This window comes from Solanum tuberosum, unplaced genomic scaffold (assembly GCF_000226075.1).
Source record: "Solanum tuberosum cultivar DM 1-3 516 R44 unplaced genomic scaffold, SolTub_3.0 scf00114, whole genome shotgun sequence".
Taxonomy (NCBI): Eukaryota; Viridiplantae; Streptophyta; class Magnoliopsida; order Solanales; family Solanaceae; genus Solanum; species Solanum tuberosum.
The window spans coordinates 499,795-523,252 of record NW_006239038.1 but is presented as its reverse complement, the minus strand read 5'-3'; the positions used below and the strand labels follow the sequence as shown (position 1 = coordinate 523,252).

At 32.5% G+C, this 23,458-nt stretch overlaps 3 protein-coding genes across 5 annotated transcripts; 1 reads left to right on the top strand and 2 right to left on the bottom strand.

Moving 5' to 3' along the window:
• Window positions 1–1,779: 1,779 nt before the first annotated feature.
• On the bottom strand, window positions 1,780–3,714 carry LOC102582754 (60S ribosomal protein L29-2). Its single transcript, XM_006349771.2, has 3 exons — window positions 3,607–3,714; window positions 3,399–3,515; window positions 1,780–2,024 (listed from the first exon to the last, which is right to left on the bottom strand). Exons 2-3 carry the CDS (start codon window positions 3,498–3,500, stop codon window positions 1,947–1,949), a joined length of 180 nt encoding a protein of 59 aa, XP_006349833.1. The 5' UTR covers window positions 3,501–3,515; window positions 3,607–3,714; the 3' UTR covers window positions 1,780–1,946.
• Window positions 3,715–4,764: 1,050 nt separating this feature from the next.
• Window positions 4,765–14,921, bottom strand: LOC102582198 (calmodulin-binding transcription activator 6). 3 transcript variants are annotated; one of them, XM_006349769.2, is made up of 13 exons: window positions 14,622–14,921; window positions 13,118–13,243; window positions 12,815–12,930; window positions 11,675–11,763; window positions 11,482–11,527; window positions 11,165–11,327; window positions 10,709–10,828; window positions 10,534–10,613; window positions 8,144–8,485; window positions 6,946–7,643; window positions 6,121–6,664; window positions 5,458–5,754; window positions 4,765–5,288 (listed from the first exon to the last, which is right to left on the bottom strand). In XM_006349769.2, exons 1-13 carry the CDS (start codon window positions 14,701–14,703, stop codon window positions 5,244–5,246), a joined length of 2,748 nt encoding a protein of 915 aa, XP_006349831.1. In that variant the 5' UTR covers window positions 14,704–14,921; the 3' UTR covers window positions 4,765–5,243. The 3 variants fall into 3 exon arrangements, with proteins under 3 accessions (XP_006349831.1, XP_006349832.1, XP_015165244.1); XM_006349770.2 differs by having other exon boundaries at window positions 10,534–10,610; XM_015309758.1 differs by lacking the exons at window positions 12,815–12,930; window positions 13,118–13,243; window positions 14,622–14,921 and having other exon boundaries at window positions 11,482–11,589; window positions 11,675–11,752.
• A 2,972-nt stretch (window positions 14,922–17,893) lies between these two features.
• Window positions 17,894–21,177, top strand: LOC102581870 (acetate/butyrate--CoA ligase AAE7, peroxisomal-like). The gene is made up of 3 exons (XM_006349768.2): window positions 17,894–18,188; window positions 19,184–19,774; window positions 19,997–21,177. The coding sequence occupies exons 1-3, from the start codon at window positions 17,973–17,975 to the stop codon at window positions 20,891–20,893; spliced, it is 1,704 nt and encodes a 567-aa protein (XP_006349830.1). The 5' UTR covers window positions 17,894–17,972; the 3' UTR covers window positions 20,894–21,177.
• The last annotated feature ends 2,281 nt before the right edge of the window (window positions 21,178–23,458 follow it).

Below are 23,458 nucleotides of genomic sequence, written 5' to 3'. Positions count from 1 at the left end.
GTTATAGTAAATAGTATTTGCTTATTTAAGCGAAGATTTGAATAATAAGCTTAGCAAAACATAATACTCCATCCGTTTCAAAAAGAGTGACCTAGTTTGACTTAACACGAATTTTAAGAAAATAATGAAGACTTTTTAAAAAAATTATCAGTTAAATGCAATTATGTATACATTTATTTTAATTTGATGAGATTCAATCATGTAATTAGTCTTATCTCACTAATATTACCTTATAGATAATATTTGTTTTTGCATTTTTCTTGTCATCTAACCAGATGTGTTTTGCATGTGTATTCTACCTTAAATTGTTTAGATATCATATGAACATGTGAAGAGAACAACTATATTTTATATATTCACATATTTTCACATTTGTTGTGAGTTTTTTTTTTTTTTTTTAAAGAACTCGAAACATTTTGAAATAACATATTTTGAAGTAAGAAGATCTCGTTAACTTGATAACACATTTGTGACATATATAATACTTTAATTTAAATACAAATACATACCCAAATTTAAATATATATTTGCATAAATGAAAATATCTATCTCATAAATTAGGTATTAAATAAAAAATAAAAAATAAACTAATATAAACTTCAACATGCGTTATTACAAGTCATATGAACTTTTCTTCGTCTAAAATACTAAAATATTAAGAAATAGTAAATAAGTAAAACAAAAGAGCAATGTTTATTTAGTACTATCTATTTTGAACCAAACTTCCTGAAAGTCTAAATCACATGAATAACATTGATAAATATATTCATTCTTTTGTCTTGAGCATCAAAAACAAATCGCAACAATTCTCTAAATTTGAGAAAAAGATATTTAGAAGCATATATCTACATCATAAGAGAAATTGTTAACAAAAACAAATAAATTTAGACTACATAATGGTAACTTCATATATATGAACATTACATACTAATGTATATATTAAGAAAAACAACAATTATTATATCATCAAAATTATATTATTTTCCTCAAGTACTCGAGGTTATGGACACTTTGAAAAAGTCACAACCCTTTGAAAAAAGTCACAACGTTAATTAGGAATATTATAGTAATTTAACATTCAAGTTAGGAGTTCATGCTTTTAAGGTAATATAGATATAGATTAGAAACCTGGTTGAATTACCTGGTATGCTAGTCAGTTAAGGACACTGTTTTTCTAGGATAAACAAGAAAGCACTGAAAGAAGTGTTAAGTTCCATAAGATGGTTAACAGAATGGAAATTTTAGCCCATATTTGTATAGCTCAATCTAACTTTCAACAAGTGCTATTTCTTTTGCACTACTGAGATTATACTCACCAATCTGATTGCAGATTAGGACTCTATCAAAGAGCCATACCCAACACTAACATAAATAAGATCTATATGTATCATTTCTCCAGTGCAGAGAAAACCTTAGGACGATAGTTTTCAGCATGCATAGTTGGAGCTCAACAATGGATCACATAGCTTAAACTTAAGGAAGACAATTCACATATGCAGGAAAACAATTATCTCGAATAAGCAAATCCATAAACCAGATGACGTTCCACAAAAGACTATACATCAACAAATCAGATAACACTAGTTGGAGTCTGCTATGTGAATCCTCCAAATTGATTCAGCCTTCTTCCATCTTCCCTTTTCAGTCCAACTAAATAATTGTATTTTAAGACCAACTAGAGATTTTCTAAATTATAATAACAAATGATAAGGCTGAAAAACACGCTGATTGCACAAGTGACGAATTGCTAAATAAGCATAACATGAATTGCAAGGGTAGTGGCGTTAATGTAAACTGTTTCCATTGAAAGAGTAATAGATTAATAGTCAAAACAAGGTTGCATACTAACTCAAGTATCCACTACAAATACCAAAACATCAAACAAAGCTTCAACAAACTCAAAGATTGCCTGTCATAATGAATAGCTCATTACTATAACAATTCATTTACTTTTCAGCAGATTCAACAGTCTTCGGGTTGTGCTTCCTAGCATACCTCTGGTTCCTCAAAAACTTGGGATCCATCTGCATTTTACCACAAAAATAAAAAATCACCAAACTAAGGTATAACAACAGATCAACTTTTTCTTTGTTACTTGTTTTCATAAGCAAATTCATAGTCTTATATCAGCAATTATAGAATATCGCTACACCTACTATTACTCTGTGGCAGTGATAGCACTTGGTATAACAAAGTATTTTGCTTCAAAACTGCTCATATTTAATAATATGGTTTACATTTGCCCGATCTAATAACCTTTACATCTACATATCCAAATAGTTTGAAGTCTAAACGAGAATCAACTAAGAGAACAGATGTTTTTTTATTCATAAGAAAATTCATGAATCTATATCAGCAGATACAAATATTTTGACACCTACTATTACTTGTGCAGTGGTAGAACTTAGAATGACTGCATATTTTTGTTTTTTTATAAAAAAAAAGGAGAAAAGATGTGTCGGGGGATCATAAGAAAATCCGTCAGAGTTTATATCATCAGATACACACCTAATACTACATGTAGCAGTGGTAGAACTTAGCATGACTACATATTTTGTTTTAAAACTGTTCATAATATATTAAAGGTCAACATTCACCGGTTTAACAACCATACATCCACATATAAACTGAGGAGAAAAGATGAGATTCTTAATCATAAGCAAATCCAGGATTTCAAATATCTTTGCAACTACTATTGCTGTGTGGCAGTAATAGAACCAAGTATAACTACATCCTTTGATTAAGAAACTGTTCATATTATATAAATGGTCTACATTCGCCTGATTTCGTAACCTTACATCCGCATTTTAGCTCAAGATAGAAAAATCACCAAACTTCAGTATAACAACAAACACACTTTTTCTTTCATCACTTCTTGCATAAGCAAAATAGCAAATCCATGGATATCTATATACCTACTGTTAACATATAAGGATATATTTACACCTACTATTACTTTGAGGCAGTGATAGAAACTGTCCACACACATTTTGCTTTTAAAACTGCTCATATTATATATATAGTCTGCATTCCCCCGATTAAGTAACCTTACATCTGCATTATACCACAAGATAGAAAAATAACCAAACTTTAGTATTATTTTTTATCTGCATTGATAGGTTTGAGATCACCAAACTTAAGTATAACAACAAATTCACCTTTTCCATTATCACTTCTATGTTCTATCATAAGCAAATCCATGGATATCTTTACACCTACTATTACTATAACATTGTGGCAGTGTTAGAACTTAGAATAACAACATATTTTGTTTCAGAAACTGTTCACACATACACACATTCATCAAATTGAATAACCTTAACATAACATATCCAAATAGTTTTAAAATCTCACAAAAATAAGCACAGAAAGGAGAAAAGTTGGGTTTTTTAACAGACCCCTTTGGTGGAACTGTGACGATGCTTTCTGGGTTTCTTGATTCCATTCCTGTGTGCTTTGTAGGACTGATTGTGAGCTGTGTGATTCTTCGACTTGGCCATTTCTTCTCAAAGTAACTGCAAAACACAAAAAAAATACAATAATAAGGAAAAATCCGGTGAAAAATCACCTCAAAATTCTCAATTTTTTCGAGTGGGGTTAGGGTACCTGTTGCCGGCGATTAGGGATTTTACCAGTGAGGAAGAAAGTGAAAGAGGAGAATGAATTAGGGTTCTTATGGGTTTGAAACCCTAAAGCTATGTGAAATGACGAAAATAGCCTTTGATTTGGTTTTGATGTAGTATGGGCCTAGATTGTTTTGTGTAATAGTTAGTTTTTCTCTTTGTGAAGTGTACACATAACTATTTAAAAACTAACCAAGGTATTTAAAGTTTAATCGCTTCATAATCAACTTTAGACTTGGGGAGTTTGAAGTTGAATAGGGTCGAGCAGTGTGGATCCAGGATTTCCATTAAGGGGGCTCGGAAAAAAAAATTAGTGCCTAAGATTTGAATTTGGAACCTCAAGGTGAGTTTTGAACCCCTCAACTACTAAGTCAACCTCTAATCTTACATTCAAGAGGTTCAAAATCATAGACATAAAAGTTTTTTAAAATACCTTATACATACAATGTAATTTTTTGCATAGGGGGTTCGGGTGAACCCCCTCAACTACCTCTAGGTCAGCCACTAGGGTCGAGGTTTGAAGTTAGATTATGTCAAAGTCAACACATAAGATTTTGAATGTAGTTCAAATTTAATGTGTCAAGTTTTTAACTATCTAATAACCTTTTCACGAATAATTTATTGAAATGATATATACATTATACTTTTAAGATATAGTAGTCAATGTATGGGTAATTCAATAATATATCAATGAATTTATTATATATATACAAGTATTGTGTAAAATTGCAAAGGAGGAGCAATAATAATCATATTTGAAAATTTTAGAAACCGTCTATATTTTAAATGGCGTCATTATTATCTAAAGCTTTGAAGTGTTAAAAATTGAAACTCGTAGTTGTGGATATGAAGTTTGTTTAAGTAATGTAAATTCTTATCTGGACATGTTAAGGTAAAAAATAGTTTTTGATAGAAAAAAATAGTTGTTCTCTTCGACATATTAAAGTGTTCTTAATGGGGATGCACATTCGTTGTTGTTACTATAGGGTCATGAAGCATAGATATTATACTCAATGGTGTCAAACTTTCGGTTATTCTATAACGTGTTGGTGTTGTTTTTGAGCAAGATACAATCTATTAACTCATTTATGATTTCTTAGGTTTGTCACCATGTTTCTAAGTGATTTTCAACCAATAACGATAAATAACTGATAAACCAATATCTTAATAGTTCTTAATGATTTAACATGTTTACAAAGCGATAAACTTCAAAACCGAACCAAATCGACTGATACACAACCCTACAACAAACTATTAAGAAAATTTTAATTAATACTCCCCCGTTCCTTTTTAATAAGTATTTATATTATACATGACAATTAAAAAGGAGCGGACGGAGTAATAACAGTAAATACAAATTTCTTTATAATCTACTTAGGTATTATGCCGATCTGGTTATCTCTTTAATGTATATATATATATATATATATATATATATATCACCTTCATCAGCTTTTGGTTCTTCGTTTAATCTTGCCTCTTGCTGGAATTTGTTTCTTTTTTGTGCATCTTCGTTATGTTTTTGTAACTGAATTTGGGGGATTTTGGTTCTTTGGCCTAAACCCAATGCTTTAGCCCTTGAAGCAGCCAAAATATATGAAATGCTTGTAAACTGTCCTCTTAGTCCATCTCAGTGTCAGGATTGAGAGTCCCTTCGTATTCCAGCTGCAATAAAAAAAAAAAAAGTTGGTAAAATGTAGGTGATAAAAATACTCAAATGTTGTATCCGATTGTATCTCACAAAATAGGGAAACGGCTCAAATATACTATCGAACTTTGAGAAAGGCTCATTTATGTTTGATGGTATATTTGAGTTTTTTCCCCTAACAATTACCATTGCTTTATTATGTTCCAACTTCATCCTCCTATATTGTTCTTGTGCTTGCTTTGAACGAAACATGGCCTGAACTCGCACAACAGATCTTTCAATACGCTCTTCAGCTTGTTTCCTACTGGCTTGGAAGAAATCCTCCTCCGCATCATCTGATTTAACTACTTGACTAGACTGGAGTTTAAGCCCGCGGAGACCTTTCCTCTTCAAACGCCACCGAAATATTGCCTTTTCAAGCACTCCTACTGACCAAGTTATCTTCCTGTACTGCCTTCGGACTTGGAAACCCCGGAACACAGCCTGCATTAAACCAGAAGCAGGTTCCAAATTAAGGCTGCTGTCTACAGTAGTAGACACACATAATAACAGAGTTGTTTTTCCAAGAATTTTGAAATCCAGGAGCATCAAAAATCATATTCACAACGAGGAACCTTTTCAGGTTATCTGCTAGTATTCCATTATTTTCAGGAAAACAAAGGTTATAGTCCACGCTTCCAATTGCAGAACATGATTGCCCGCCTCAGTTTGGTGGGCAAAGTTGAAACACACTAATAAATTTAACTGATTATTTGAAATTAGTTTAAACTTCATGTCCTTTGATGCATGAGATGGATCATGTTATCCAGTTAGTTTTATGGGAAAGCCAAAGAATAAAGGGGGACTTACTTGAATTTTGATGGCCTGACGGCGCATGTGAAGAAACTCTCTCCTCATCTTCCAAGTTCGAAACCTATACTGTATTCGTGCAGCAGCTGCCAGCTGTTTCTGCATCTCATAGTTGCGGAAAGCATGCTGAATCTTCATAGCTGCAATTATATTACGTGCTTCCATTTCTGAATTTGAAGACTCGACTGCCTCTGTCCGCACTTTCAGTGCACGCTCCCTGAAAGCAGCCTGGATACGTGCAGCTGCATCTGCAGCTGTACGATAAGCTGCTAAACTGTCTTTCAGATTTAGCTCTTCCTCTGTGAAGTTCCCGGGGTTTATTGACTCAGTAGTCGTCTGGAGTGAACCACTGATATTTCCAGCTAATGTCATATCATTAAATTGTGCAACTAAAGCCTTCTCAGCGAGATAAGCCCCCAAACCCTCATGACCATTTTTAGATGCAAGATCGGAAGCAGTACATCCACCAAGGTTTTCTGAAGTGGGATCTGTGACCAAATTTGGTTTTGCTCCAGCAGATAAAAGAGTTGCAACCATTTTTTCCCTGACAGTCCAAATGCTCAAAACTATTAACAACCTTACACTTGAAATGACCAAACCAATCGAAAATATATGCTCCATGTTAGTTCTACTTTCTTTATCGCTGGTGCGAAGAAATGAGGTGAAAATGAGTCAGACAGGTTGGCGGACAGCAGTTCAACTTCAACACAACCAAGGGTGTAACGACTATTTTAAACAGTTAACATTTGCAAAAGAACCACAAATAGAAAAGAAAGAATTGAATGATAGATAATTGCAACATTCCAGAGCTGTAACTAAGGATACCTTCCATAATATGCAGCCCAATGGAGAGCTGTCCATCCATATTTGTCTCGATAATCCAATGACAAACCGGACCAGGAAAACAGATATACAGCCCAAGTGTAACCTAGGATAGCACACAAATGGATAACTCCTTGACCTTGCTCGTCATGTTCTGAGATTTTACATCCTTCGACAACTCTTTCCAACAGCCATTCCTGTAATCTGGTTTTCAAAGAGAGCTCAAACAAGCAGTCTTTTGCACGTGGGACAGAGACTTTCTTGTCTTCAATTGATTTGATCAGACAGGCCCAATCATCAATGATGTGAGAACATTTTCCAGCAAATGTTTTTGCATCTTTCAGCAAATCTTGATGTATTTTACTGGATAGAATATTAAGGCTCTTAGATGTAGAGAACAGCAGATGAGCAAGCCTCATTTGATTTCTAAATTCATCCCAATCAGATTTACTCTCCGGGGGTTCTGTCCAAACTTGTACTGAAGGAGCTCGAAACTCAAAGCTCATGACTTGACTAATAGGTTTATTACCATCGAAACTTAAATATATGTTTACCAGTCCAGGGGTTTGAGGAGAAACTATGCAACGATATACCCCAGGTTGCAGAACTTCTGCAGGAAAACAAGCATCTCCACAAACACAATGCAAGCAGGAACTTTCCAGATGTGATTGTTCTCCATGAAATTGCCCAATGACAATGATCTGTAATCATAGAGACAAAAGGTATAGTTGCTAGATCATAGCTCAAAATACATGTTTATCTTGACCTTCTTGACCATGGCAAAGAACTTGGGCAAACTAAAAGAATAATATCTAAAAGTTTAAAGAGGTTAAAAAAAAATCACTTTGATAATTGAACATATCACATTCACAAAACAAGTCAATGGCCACAGTATGCTTACCTTTTTCTCCATTTTTTCCTGAAAAAACTAACTAGTCCTAATTCTCAACCTAAAATGTTATGTCAGGTCAGGTTTAAAGCACTTATTTTCTTCTAAAGCAAAATGATATTGAACACATTTTTCTTGTTTCTTTAAAAATGGAAAAAGTAACACAAACACATGAAGAGTAATTAAGCTTCCTTTTTTTCTGATCACTTGTGTTTTATAGAGTTTACTTAAAGCCAATATCATGACAGACAACATTTTTCTTCTTGCAAGGAGAACCATTGTATCAGCATAGCAAGTGTGTGAAGAAAGGACCTTTGTTTCTTCAGTTGAAGAAGCCCACGCAGGCGATATTTCTGTTATGTTGAATGTCTGCTCCCTTGCATATGATTGACCTGTTGACACTGAAGATTCGAGAGTTGGATCGTCTGTGGATTCTGGAGAATCAGTAATAAAGTAGTTCATCCACCTTCCAAAGCTATCCTGAGTTTGAAGTCTATCCTGGTTCAGACTATCAAAGGAATCACCTGTGCTTACTGTCATTACTCCAGACTCATTCTTCTCAAAACTTGGAGTCATTTGACCATCCACTGTCTGGAAGATGATCTCATTTGAATTGTTGACTGTAGAAATTCTCTCAAGAGAAGAGGAGACACCCTACAAGTACCAAATATTAGTAGCCAACTAAAAGAAAGGGAAAAAAAGAAGATATTACCAAGCATCTTTCAGTTCAAACGAAAGAAAGATAAAACCAGGAGGAACAATTGCTAAGGATGGATTTAAAGCAGGAGTAAAACTTTGATCCTTAAATGATAACATAGATAGCATACACAACATGATCAGATCACATATACACATGGTGTGTGAATGCATGAAATTAAATAACAAATGAACACTGCAAGGAATAGGTGGAAGATAATCTTATTCAAGTGTGCAAAATTGAAATTAAGAACACCATAACCTCAAAAAAAGTTGTGTTCAAGGGAGTAAGCAAATTACAGTACATCGTACATGTGAGTTGCTAAAGTCTAGAAAGACATTGTTTTACTACTCTTGATTAGGTGTATCTCATTCCAAGTCACCACACTCCTACACCAAGATGATTACTCTAGCTTCTTATAGTATATAGTTGATTTTTTTATTTTTTATTTTTATGACAAGGGAAACCCGCAGCCGCTACCCTTTGGGTGCGCACAAGGTAAAACCCCCGCTCCTATGCAATAGCTCGCAAACCACATAGTATATAGTTGATTTTAAACTTCAATAAAACAGGATTTCTATTGGGTTTTTCCTTTTTGGTAATAACAATAAGATGGAAGTATTTCTCCTGCATGTTGGTGCAAAGCAAGATACTAAGAGCCTGTTTGGATGGGCTTTTAAGCTGGTCAAACTGGCTTAAAAGCCAGTTTTTGACTTATTAAAGTGTTTGACAATTATCAAAAGTGACTTATTTTAAGTCAGAAATGACTTATTTTAAGCCAAAAGCTAAAAGCTAGGGGAGGGGAGCTTCTTCTTTTTTTTAACTTAAAAGCCCTTTTATGTTGACCAAGTATATTACCTTTATGCCCTTAATTCTTTTATACATTTTCCCAAATTGCCCATATTGAATTAACCCTAACATCTATTATTATTATTATTATTATTATTATTATTTTTATTATTGTTATTATTATTATTATTGCTATTATTCTTATTGTTATTATTATATTATTATTATTCTTATTATTATTATATTATTATTATTATTCTTATTATTATTATATTATTATTATTATTCTTATTATTATTATATTATTATTATTATTCTTATTATTATTATATTATTATTATTATTCTTATTATTATTATATTATTATTATTATTCTTATTATTATTATATTATTATTATTATTCTTATTATTATTATATTTTTTTTTATTTTTTTTTTATTATTATTATTATTATTCCTCTTATAAATAATTTGTGGTGGTAAAGAAATATGTGAATGATAGGAAAATATTATTACTTATGGATGAAAAATATAAATTTATTTTTAAGTATAAAAACCTTAAATTAATCAACTTTTTATCATGTTAACAGCTTAAAAGGGTATTTCAGACATTTTGATTAAAAAAAGTGTTTACCAACACTTATTTGCCAAACACATCAACAACTCTTTTTTCAACTGCAGCACTTTTATCCAAACACATAACTACTTATTTTTAAAATAAGTTCCAGCACTTTAAAAAGTTACTTTTTAAAAGTTGCTTTTTTTAAGTCAATCCAAACGGGCTCTAAGAATTTCAATCTAAGTATCAAAATCAACTTGTCAATTTATTTGATCATAAATACATACAAGTAGTTCTACATAACTCTCTACTTCTGATTTTAAGGTATACACTAAGTTATTTAATCTCAGATGAAGAGAGTTTATTTTAGAAAATGAAGTAGAACATCTTTTGTAGAGCTTGCTCTCTGATGAACCATATTTCCTTAAAATGGCTCAAGGGGAAAGGTTCCTCCCTAAGATACTTTTACAACCACCAATGGAGAACTACAATTTTTTCTAAATCAAAGAACACTACTTGTCTTTTCATTGATAGCATAAGATATGTGTAGATATAAATAGATCATAACAGCAACATAGAGAAGATAAAAATGATGAGAGAAAAATGTGAATTGGAGGACAGTTACACCAGTGAAGCAAGCTGCATATATCTACTCACATTGAGGCTGTAACCATTTAATTCACATAGATTGTGTTGCTCATACGACGTGTGCTGTACATAAGCAGTTTTACTTCCTGCTGCAAAATAATGTAAAAACTTAATAAATAACTATTTTTATGAATGTAAATAATAAATAATGTCTATAAGGTACATCATATCATCAAGCATATACCTTGCTGGGTAGCAACTATCTTGTTGGGATCTCCAGGTGCCAACAGATCATCCCATTCAAGTGTGTTAATCTCGAGTAGTCTCTGTTCATGATTTTGGACGGTCATATCCCTGTTAGGTTCTGTCAATCAGTAGAAGACAGGACTTTAATCTAGCCAATTTTGAATGAGCAAAAAAGGTTTGAACATATTCTGAGATTGCAATTAGGTCCAAGCTCTAGTAGCATAAACAGAATAGGAGTACCAAATTTTTGCACATACGTGAAACATCCTATAAAAAATTTAACTCAATTTTCATCAAGAGAATCTTTTCTATGCTTTTGTTTACAGCTATGGCTTTGACTGAAGATTAATCACCCACTTTTAACATCAATAGGGGGCTCAGTTCAAGCTATGGACACTTTCATTAATATAAAATGCAAAAAGATATCATTTCTACAAAGTTAATTTGATAGTACCTAAATGTGCATGTCGGCTAGCGGAATATTGCTGATCAACAGCTGAATCAAGTTCTCCTGATAAAACCCAAAAAGCAGACAGATCAGCAGGATCGGACAATGCCAAACCAGAACTAACTGGGGCAGCTGGAGAACCCTGTGCAACTGTACTGTTGGAGGAAACCTGTGATTGTACAGTGAACATAGCCAATAACTGTTTGTATTAACACACTGTTGGAGGAAACCTGTGATTGTACAGTGAACATAGCCAATAACTGTTTGTATTAACACACTGTTGGAGGAAACCTGTGATTGTACAGTGAACATAGGAAACAAACCTCTTGAGTTTCACGATAATGGACAAGGACTACGTGTTCGAGAGTCCTGTGAAGCAGAGAAATTGACAAAATCATACTTCCATGGACACATCCTTTTTTGTGTAACTCCTATAGAAGCCATTAAGTTTTAACCAAAGAATAACAAGAAAGTGGGAAATTTTTTTGGGGACCTATGAACTAGAATTATTCATACTTGTCAAGCAGCCAGTAGCATCTTCGAACAAAGGTTGTGTTATCTTCTCCATGTGCATAGTATACGTGTATTCGTTCATCATTACCAACCTGCACTAATGAACAGATTGAAATTCATCTTTCTGGAAGGATTCCAAACTATCCCTCAATCAAGAAAACTTCATATAGCATTTAGAGTGCACATCCTGTTTAAGTGGAGAAGAGAACAGAAAAAAACAAGGCAGAAGTAGAAATTTAAAAAACAAAAGTCCACCACCCTTTTCCAGCTGAGAAACTTATTTCCTGAGCATCAACAAAAGATTCACAACTTTTATGCACCAAAGTAGAATGACAACAGAAGCAATGACAGCAAAAAAAGTACTAAAAATAATAATAGAAAAAACAAGAACAACCAGTCTTCCAAAGATCATTCGTCCAAAGATTCTGTACAAATGAAAAATCCAGGAAATGAAGTACCAAATGCACAACATCTCGTATAAGTATTGGGGTGCAGTGCAGGAAGTTTACTAGTTACATACCCGAGCCTATCACTTCGAGTCAAATATAACACGGAAGTGATTTAGCAGGAGATACAGTGGAAGTTCAAAATAAGACTATCTATTTGGAGAACCCAGCGAAGACAAAAAACACTAGGTGATATATTCCATCTGTGTGAGTCTTGATAGGCAGAGTAGGTGTTCGAAATAAGACTATCTAGACTTATTTACAGATAAAAACAAGCAATGGATGGCTTTTGAAATGACTATATGATAAGCAAATAGAACTTCTAGGAACTCTCCTTTAGCCAATATATGGCAGATCTATATATGCTATCAGAATTCAGTCATTATACGTCTAGCCTAGTCTATACAATCATTTTAGATGTTGAGGTGAAAAGAAAATTTGTCTTTTATGCTATATGCCTCCTAGAATGTCCAACCTAATCACAAAATTCTAGTTGGTCCATGCATAGTTTCCATATATTCCATAAAGAAAGCATCCTATATCGGTGCATCTTGTCTAACCACATTGAATTATGCACTAAAGAAGATAAGAATTGACAGACCACCAAAAAAAATAAGCATCTATCCATTAGAAAAACACAAAGCTAGTAAACAAACAATCACACAAGAACACCATATTAAAGGCAGTTAAACCTCACTTTTAAGTGTTCATGAGCTTCTTTGACAGTTTTCCCATCTTTCTTTTTCTTCCAATTATGTCCATCTCTCCGGAAATTTCTGAGCTTCTTACGATCAAACAACACAATTGTGCCACCTACGCATTGGAAATCAAAGAATATTAGATGAAATCCATGATACCTTCTGTGTCCTAAAAACATTTTTTCTTTTCCATGAAGAATTCATGTTCGGTTTCCTTTAACAATATATGGATTTCCAGAAAACAATCAAATCATTGCAAGATCAAAACCATAAGAATCTCTTCATGCTCAGAATAAGGTTACTTTTAGGCAAGTTTACAGGCTTGACATTGATGTTGAAATACTTGTGGTTGCAAAGTATTGCATGAATCTCATTTGGTCGGAGCCACCTCATCTTTGATTCCTCCATTATGTTGGGAATATCCAAATCTGTGCAAGAACCAGAGAATAACAACTGTAGTCAGCTAGGTAGATCCAAAATATTAAATCAAAGAAAATTCGTAATTACAAGCAACAAAGCAAAGAAAATCGAGGCCAGTGCTGATCTCAACATAGCATTTTTTGTTGCAGTACGTTATAAGGTCACGTATCCATTATATGCAGTAGGGCTCTTCATTGCTCCAAATTGATTGGATCACTCGTTGAATGTCGAGCTTTCCTCTCTTTTGCGGTAATACCAAAAAACAACTAGTACCAATTTAATCCCATTTTATCTTCGAACTGAACATAATCTCTTCTTTTACCATTATCAAGGACGGACTTCGATGGCATCAAACAAAGAAGACCAAATACCAAAGCAAAATATAACCGTCTAGCCCATCCCTTTTCTATCTGTGCTGCTAGACAGCTAGAGTTGAGATACGTCACCGGTTACAAGGTTGTTTGAACTTTATCTCAAATACAGCATCCTTAATAAAGCACTCTCTTCCTATCAACTTGTTCCTAGGAATTAATCTTAGCATTAAGGCTACATGTTCTTTTGTGGGAAGTCTTTTTTGTATCTAATCAGCAGTTACACTCTAAATTCAAGTAACTCAAGCAGCAGTACCTATTCATCGACCTCGTTACCTTCCTATCTAAGTTAAAATAAGCATTTTCTTCAAAAGGATTAAATTTGCAATACAGAAAGAAAAGGAGATAACAAAATAGCAATGTACAAAACAAGTGTAGCAATAAATATCAATACACATTGAAGAAAAAAAACTATGCCACACCTAAATTATACTATTAGAAGAAGTACGTTCCTATCTAAGTTAAAATAAGCATTTCCTTCAAAAGGATTACATTTGCAATACAGAAAGAAAAAGATATAACAAAATAGCAATGTACAAAACAAGTGTAGCAACAGATATTAATACACATTGGAGAAAAAAAGAGTACCTAAATCATACTACTAGAAGTACAAAAAATTACTACCTACAAACATTCTATCCTAATCATCAACCTCGTAGTGTACCAAACAAGTTTACCAATAGATATCAATACACATGGGAGTAAAAGAAACTACGCGATACCTAAACCATACTGCTAGAAGTGCAACAACATCAACTACCTACAAACATTCTGTCCTAATCATCAACCTTGCAATGTACAAAACAAGTGTAGCAACAAATATCAATATACATTGAAGAAAAAAAAAAAACTACGCAATACCTTAACCATGCTACTAGAAGTGCTACAACATTCAACTACCTACAATCATTCTATCCTAATCCTCAACCTCAATAACTTCCTATCTAAGTTATAAGCATTTTTTCTCAAAAAGGATTTAGATTTGCAATAAACAGCTACAGAGATAAGATAGTACCTTGCATAGTGCGGAACCCATGAATTTCCCAACCTAACAGTCTTCCTGATACGCTACTTTCCATTGCAAAAACAGAACTCATAATCCAAGCAAAACTGCGTAATTGATCAATCAAAATCAATCCACCAAACTATGTATAAATTGAAAAGCGGATTGTGAGCGTTACGAAACTTGCTCAATGAACGAACAATCAACGTCTAATTATATATTGATTGAGCTGAAGATCTTCCATTAATGTGCACATCAATGGCGTTTTTTTGCCGGTCAAATTTGTAAGCCAATAGAAATAAGCATACGTTACTTTTTCATTGGTCGATCGAGTCGGGTCGGGTCGGTCTATTGACTCTTGTGTGGGTTGGATCGGGTCAATTGGAATTCTAACCCATGTTTTTGGTGATGGCTGCTGTGGATTTAGCGTATGCGTGTTGGTTTAGGTATCTATATTTTCTTTTTATAGATATAATAATACATGAATATGTCCTTTAATTTGGTTTCAACTAGTATTCATGTTATTTGATTTTGAGTATGCATAAGTAGACACTTGATATGAAATTGAACAAGTACACATGCATGCGTTATACGTGGCATTATACAAATCAGTTGACACGTAAGATGAGTGCATGTCACACAAATTTTCATTGAGAACAAGTGTGTCTACTTGTTCATCTGCACGTGCAAAACGGAAGGACATAAATATAAGTTGAGGCTAGATCTATCGATATGGCTTAAGCCTGGCCCAACTCATGATTCGGGACGGGACCTCGAGTATATCCCCGCTATCCTGGACCGACAACTTCTTGGCTCCGGCCAAAACTCAGCTCTGTCGTCCTGTTCCTGGCCCAGCCCCTCCAATCTTGGCTCACCGATTTCGATCCTATCCCACTTACTAGTCTTAATCTCGTATTCTATTATTATTATTATTATTTTTGTGCCTTATCATTTAAATTATAGATGTGTGATAATATATAACGATGGAAAACGATGGTGTATGTTATGTACATGAACATTTATTACTTAATATACTATTTTCTCACATTTAAAATTACTTAATCATTCTAACTTTATTATGATTTGATGTGATGTAGAATACAAATTATTTTTTGTTCGTTTGTGAATTACGCATAGTTAAATGGGATAAAGATAAAGTAAACACTTGCCAAGTGGCGTCACTTGGACCACTTGTGATATACTCTCCCATGTCCCTAATTACTTGTCTACTTTTGAATTAATACATCTATTAAGAAAATAATTAATGACATAGTGAGTTTACCATTTTACCCCTATTAATTATGAAGTGGATGAAAAGTTTTACATTTTTCAAAATAATTAGTCATTTAATTGAGAGTATAATAGGTAAAAAGAATTTGTCCTTTTTTGATTTGTCAAAATGGACAAATAATTAGAGACAACTATAAAAGGAAAAGTGGACAAGTAATTAGGGACAGAGGGAGTATTAGACCATTCTGTTTCCTAATTACTCTATTAACATGGTGTGTTTGTTCATAATCTCTGCCTAATTAAATTCATGAAATTCATAATCTCACATTTTCATCCATCATTATCTAATTAATAGTAGTAGTTAATAAGAATTAAATTCTGTTTTTGTTTTCATTTCTATCCCACATGAATGCTAGAATGTATCGCTATTATACATTGATTGACATGATCTTATATTTACATGCGAAGTTAGAAATTTCGTTTGATATTTAAAAATTATTAATATAATGTGTATTTATATAGCTCGATCACTATTCGTATTATGAATGTATGATAATAATAACTGAAATATAACTATAACCTCTACAATAATCCCAATTCACATCCCTAATTATATAGTAGTATAACTTAATTATGATGTGTGTATATATATACCTCATTTGATTACTTTATCGTAATAAATTGCTTCGTTCGAAAAAAATCCTTTTTTTATTGTAAAACAAGTTATCAATACACGCTATTTAAGGACATAAAATTAACAATATTAAAAAGATGTGTATCTTTTATATATATTTTATTGCTTACTTAATATATTCTCACTTAACCAGAGGGGTTGCTTAGATATTAGTCATTCATCATTTTCAATTCAAAGATGGTAAGTTTAAGTCCAAAAAAGAAAACCAAAAAAAAAAACCTTTAAAGAAGGGATACAATATATTCTCATTTTGATATGATTTAATATATATAATATTAAAAAGAAATTTCTTAAACATTAGTTTTAGGTAAATAAAAAAAACTAACATTTCTGTTAGAAATGAATAGATTACCAAAAAAAAAGATATATTGTGAGATAGAAGAGAATCTTCTATTTTTCTTAACATAAGTTTTGAATTTAAATTACTAATTTTCCTTTTTAGTAAAATATTTTTTGCTTGATGAGTTTTGCATGTCATTCTAATCTGAATTAATTGTATCAATAAAATAGAAGAGATTCTCTATATTTAATTATAAGTTTTGAATTTGAATTATTAATTTTCCTTTTTAGTAAAATATTTTTCACTTGATGAGTTTTCATGCCGTTTCAATCTAAATTAATCAAATCAATCAGATAAAGGAGAATATTCTATATATAATTATAAGTTTTGAATTTTAATTATTAATTACTCTTTTTAGTAAAATGTTTTTAGTTGATGAATTTTTATGTGTCCCAATCTAAATTGATTGGATCAATGAAAAAAAGAATAATCTTTCCATTCTTAATTATAAGTTTTAAAATTGAAATTATTATTTTACTTTTTTTGTCTCAATTTATGTGTCTTCTTTTTTAAATCTATCCTAAAAATACTATATTTCTATATTTAGTAATAATTTAACTTTAAAAATATCAATTTCACTGCAAATAAAATGATTCTTATCTGACACATTTTAAACAATAAATTTTTAAAATATTTCTTTTATATGAAGTGAATTGAAATGAATAGAGTAATTTTCTTTTTTTATTGGGATAAGTAATAAGCATTTCTAGATTACGATCAAAATTTCAAAAATACACCTTAACTAAATTAAAATCATATTATCCATGAACTAATTTTTTTTATAATTTTGTACATCTTTTTTACTTACGTGACATTTGAGTATCTCTCACATGCCTCAACTACATGAATCACATATAAACCAAAATGTACATAAATTTACAAAATAAATAAATTCAGAGTATTAGAATCATAATTTAGTTAAGATATATCTATGAGATATGATATCGCAATTATATTTTATTTAAGATAAAAGGATAAGGGGGACAAACCTTCTATAATTAGAAGAAATACTCTTATATAAATAGTTTTATTTTCCCTGGATTTGTGTAGAGACTCTGTTTTTTTTAGAGAGAGAAAGTGGGAGTTTTTAGAGAGAGAAATGGCTCCGGAGAGAGATATTGATGATCATCCCAGGAACAAGGCGAATTACACGGCGTTAACTCCGTTATGGTTTTTAGAGAGGGCGGCGACTGTATTTCCAAATCGGAAATCGTTAATTCACGGCTCCGTTGAGTACACGTGGCACCAGACTTACCGGCGTTGCCGTCAATTAGCCTCTGCTTTAACCAAAAACTCCGTCACCTTTGGAAGCACGGTAAATTTTCAGTTACTTTTTCTAATTTTTACGTTTCATTGAGTGTTTATACCGAATCAATATATGCATGTACGTTCATGTATTTATTTGTACATACACTTTTTATTCACATAATCATTACTCCTATCTCATAATCATGATTAATTAGTTTGGTTTGGTATAAACACGTCGTGCCTAATTTGATGATCATCAATAATTACTTATCTAAAATATGAAAAAACATTAATCTTTTTTTATACTAAATCAATTTATTGTATTTTTTGTTAATTTTTTTTTGTTGTGTGTGTGTTTTGGTCTTATTATAGTTTCGATTAGCGCACCAACAAGGTATGTGATAGAATGATAAGTTTGGTCGGTTCTCAGAGTCGAGTCTTTAGGTATGAAGTCCTTTTGTTAGAGTCACTTTACGTTCAATGTGCGTGAATCTGAATTTAATCGAACTTAATATAAATATCGAACATTGAATATCGAGCATGAAACCAAAAAAATAAATAGTTCCATATGACGTTAACAGAATAAACAAGAAATTAAAATTTTACATTTTAGAATTTTGGATCTAGAGGATATTATTATTTATTTATTTATTTATGTGTACACCGCCTTTTATTATTTGCTCTGTCGTCTATTGCAGTTTGTCTCAATATATTAAATGAACAAAAAAAAATGCAGAAACTTCCAATTAGTTTGTTATGGACATCAATATTTCTTGTTCATTTAATGGAATGTATTGTTGTTGTATTCCCATGGATGATCTAGTAAGTTCTTTTGTTGTACTTGATACGAGGGCTCTCGGAAATAACATTTCTATGTTCACGAGGTAGAGGCAACATCTACGTACATTCTATTACCATATTCCACTAATTATTTGCATCCAAAAAATTAGAATAATAAATCTAAAAATAAATACATATAGGCCTCTAATTAAAATTTAACTTTAGGCGTCTTTGAGCCTCCCCTGTATATGTTGTTGCTCTACTAACTTGCTTCGTTGACAGGTTGCAGTTATTGCCCCAAATGTCCCGGCTATGTATGAAGCTCATTTCGGAATTCCAATGTCTGGAGCTGTTATAAATGCTGTGAATGTTCGTCTAAATGCGCAAACAATTGCTTTTCTATTGGGACATTGTGCGGCTTCTATTGTCATGGTGGATCAAGAGTATTTTCCGTTGGCTGAGGAAGCGTTGAAAGTATGGGAAAATAACAGTAAAGGAAACTTTAATGCTCCGCTTTTGATTGTAATTGCTGATAAAAACTGTGATCCAATGCCGGTTCAGTATGCTCTTGAGAAAGGGGCAATTGAATATGAGAAATTTGTAGAAACTGGTGATCCAGACTTTACGTGGAAGGCACCAGAGGATGAATGGCAAACCATTGCTTTGGGATATACTTCAGGCACAACAGCTAGTCCTAAAGGAGTGGTGTTGCACCATCGTGGCGCTTATATTATGGCTATGAGTAATGCGGTGGTTTGGAGTATGCCAGAGGGAGCTGTGTATCTGTGGACTCTACCATTGTTTCATTGTAATGGTTGGTGTTTCGTTTGGACACTTGCTACGATTTGTGGGACTAACATATGTCTTAGACAGGTAATTCCTTGTTTCTTTTTCTGCCCGATTGTAATTGGAGTAACATAAACGAATGCAAGTGTAATTGTTTTATCTTTCACCATATCGCGTAACTCTGACATTTAGAGAAAATGTAAACCATGTAGAATAGACAGGGTATTATTATGAAATCCGACTTTGATTGTATTGTTTTTCATTTTGCTTAAATGTTTGAAGTTTTAATTTCGATTATCTTGCATGTAGGTAACCGCTAAGGCTGTTTATTCAGCCATAGCGCATCTTGGTGTGACTCATTTTTCTGCTGCACCGGTGGTACTCAACACCATAGTTAACGCCCCAAAAGAGGAGACTATCCTTCCTCTGCCTCGTCTTGTGCACGTAAGCACAGCTGGTGCTTCTCCTCCTCCATCTGTACTTGCTGCAATGTCACAACGTGGTTTCCGTGTCTTACACACTTATGGCCTTTCTGAAACCTATGGTCCATCCACTCTATGCACATGGAAGCCCGAGTGGGATTTACTTCCTCTAGACATCCAAGCACGTCTACAAGCACGCCAAGGTGTCAGATACGTTGGTCTGGAGCATTTAGACGTTGTCAGTACAAACGACATGAAATCTGTTCCAGCAGATGGAAAAACAATAGGGGAGATTGTCTTCAGAGGTAATATTGTGATGAAAGGTTACCTTAAGAATCCGAAAGCTAACGAGGAAGCTTTTGCTGGAGGGTGGTATCATTCGGGTGATCTTGCAGTTAAACATCCCGACGGATACATAGAAATCAAAGACAGATCAAAGGACATCATCATTTCTGGAGGTGAAAACATAAGTAGTGTAGAAGTTGAGAATATCCTCTACTTACATCCTGCAATACTCGAGGTCTCTGTAGTTGCAAGGCCCGATGAGCAATGGGGTGAGTCACCATGTGCATTCGTGACGTTGAAGCCTGATTTGAAGGAGACAGATCAACGAAAGTTGGCTGACGATATCATCAACTTCAGTCGATCGAAAATGCCTAAGTTTTGGGTTCCAAAATCAGTTGTGTTTGGACCATTGCCAAAGACTGCTACTGGGAAAATACAAAAGCATGTGTTGAGGGCAAAGGCAAAGGAAATGGGACCAATGAAGAAGAGTAGATTATAATTATAATCTAAGTTGCGCGGACTCTTTCACTTTCGATGCCGCACCGTGTTGGATCTTCCAAGAATACACTACTTTAGCGAATCCGACACGCACCCCTTGACATATTTGAAGAGTCCAAAGCAACATAGATTATAATGGTCCATAAATAATGTTGAAGTATATGTGTTTTCTCATTGTTAGTACAATTATATACTTCACTTAATCAAGAAAATAATACAATTCAACATGTCTTTATGTATCTTTGATCATTGTTGTACATAAATAAGACTGTAGAATTATCTGTTCTTGAATCGTTAAATCGATCGTTCTTGTCTTGTATGACCTATAAATCCTTAGAATTAGTATACGACTTAGTTAAAGATAGGACACACGAAAGGAAAAAATTGATATCTACTAGTCGGATAATGACATGAGTTGTACTTAAAGAAAGGAATGATGATTCATATAGTCGATTCCGACTTATCTAATGATTCATATAGTCGATTCCGACTTGTCTGAAATTGAGGTTTTCTTATTGTTGTTTGTTGTATTAGTTGAAATGTTCATGAATTTCTTATGTAGATAAAAAAACTTTATTATGTCTAACTTTGTTACTATCATCGAAACATGAATCATTAGAGATTCAACTGCCTTAACAAATAATGTAATTACTATTAAAAAAAGGGGAACTTTCGCCCACTATAATAAACTTAATTATGTTCCATAGCTATAATTTGCATATTTCCGGGTTGTAGTTACAGTTTAAGTTGCCTCGTTTGTATAATTCGCAGATTTGTATATTTCAAAGGTTTGTATAATTCGCGGGTATATTCGTATAATTGCGGGTACATTTGTATAATTCAGTTATTTTTGTATAAATTTGAAATAATGAATTTATACAATTACAAACATCATAAGTGTAAACAATTATACAAATTATATTATACAAATTCTGAATTAAAAAAAAGTTATACAAATTCTGAATAATACAAACGTGCGAATTATACAAAACTAAAAGGTTGAGCCGCGTAATTATAGCTAAAAGTAGGTCGTGAATTTTAATTAAGTCAAACGATAGCTATGTTAACTAATTAACTAGTATATGTTTGTTTGGAATCACAAAAATTCAAAATAACTACAATTTATACCGATATCCAAACACAATTCCAATTTTCAAATACCATTTTCACAATTATTATATTTAAAGATCACTAAGTAAAAATAAACGGTGAATCTTCATATTTTGTATTATAAGTGGCTAGTCGTCTAAATAAAAAGTTGAATTATCAAGTTGATTGAACAACCTTCAAGCAAATACTACTCCAATAACATTTTTTTGTATGAAAATTAAAGGGATAAGTGTCTGAAAAATACCTTAACTTTGGTCGGATTTGCTGTTGCAATACTAAACTTTCATAAGGACCTATTACCTCCCTAGACTATTTAATACCGTATTTTTTACCCCCTGAACTATTTAATAGTGTATTTTAAAGGTATATATGTGCCCACGTGGACACATTATTATTTATAATTTTGTATTATTTTTTATGGCCACGTGGGCAAATATATATGTTTAAAATACGATATTAAATAGTCTAGGGAGGTAATAGGTCCTCATGAAAGTTTAGTATCGCAACAGCAAATCCGATCAAAGTTGAAGTATTTTTCAGACCCTTATCCCAAAATTAAATTACATAACCTAATAATGACTCAAATATCCTAATGATGTTTTCAACTTTTATTTGTTCAATTGTTGGACTTTGACCAGGGCGGATTTAAGGACCCAATCACCCAATAGTGTTCAGTGTTCACCATAATCCCTTTAAACAAAAAATATATTATGTATAAGGTTTTTTTTTTATATATATAATTTTTATATATATTATAGATTCTGAATTTCATAAACACAAATTAAAAGTAATGATCTAGTTAGGATAATCCTATTGCTATGTATCCTCATGTGGATTTCTAACAAATGAAGTTGAGGCAATTAGGATAAAGCTTATCTGGAAATTATGTGGTTAATGAATTAGATACTTGTACTAATTCAACCCACTCAACCCCTTAATTAGAGACACAATTTTCATATCAAATTTTGTCTCACATACCACATTCCTCTCTTATCCACAGAAGTAGGAATAAGATTTGTGTATGTGTCGTTTTTTTTAGATTTTACTTGAGACTATATTGATTATGTTATTTTTGTATGCATATATACCACACTCATACCTCCATTTTCTTTTTCTTGATGAAATCGGTATTCAAATTTCAATCGTATTTGAGTTGATTTCTCCTTGCATATTAATAGTATTCACGCTATTTTCATAATTTCTAATGGTATGTTATTGTTGTATTGAGTTGGTTTGCTATCAGAGGCATATTCAAGACTTGAAAAATATGGTTTTCGATTTCCAATCCTCATAATTTATTTATTTCTAAATTTTATGATTTGAACATATTTGATGAGATTTTCAAGTATATATCTGACTCAAAACTATTGGGTTTTGCAGATCCAATACCATAAATGATACAATATTTGTCCTTATTCATTATAAAAATTCAAATATTTTCTATCGAACTTTTAAT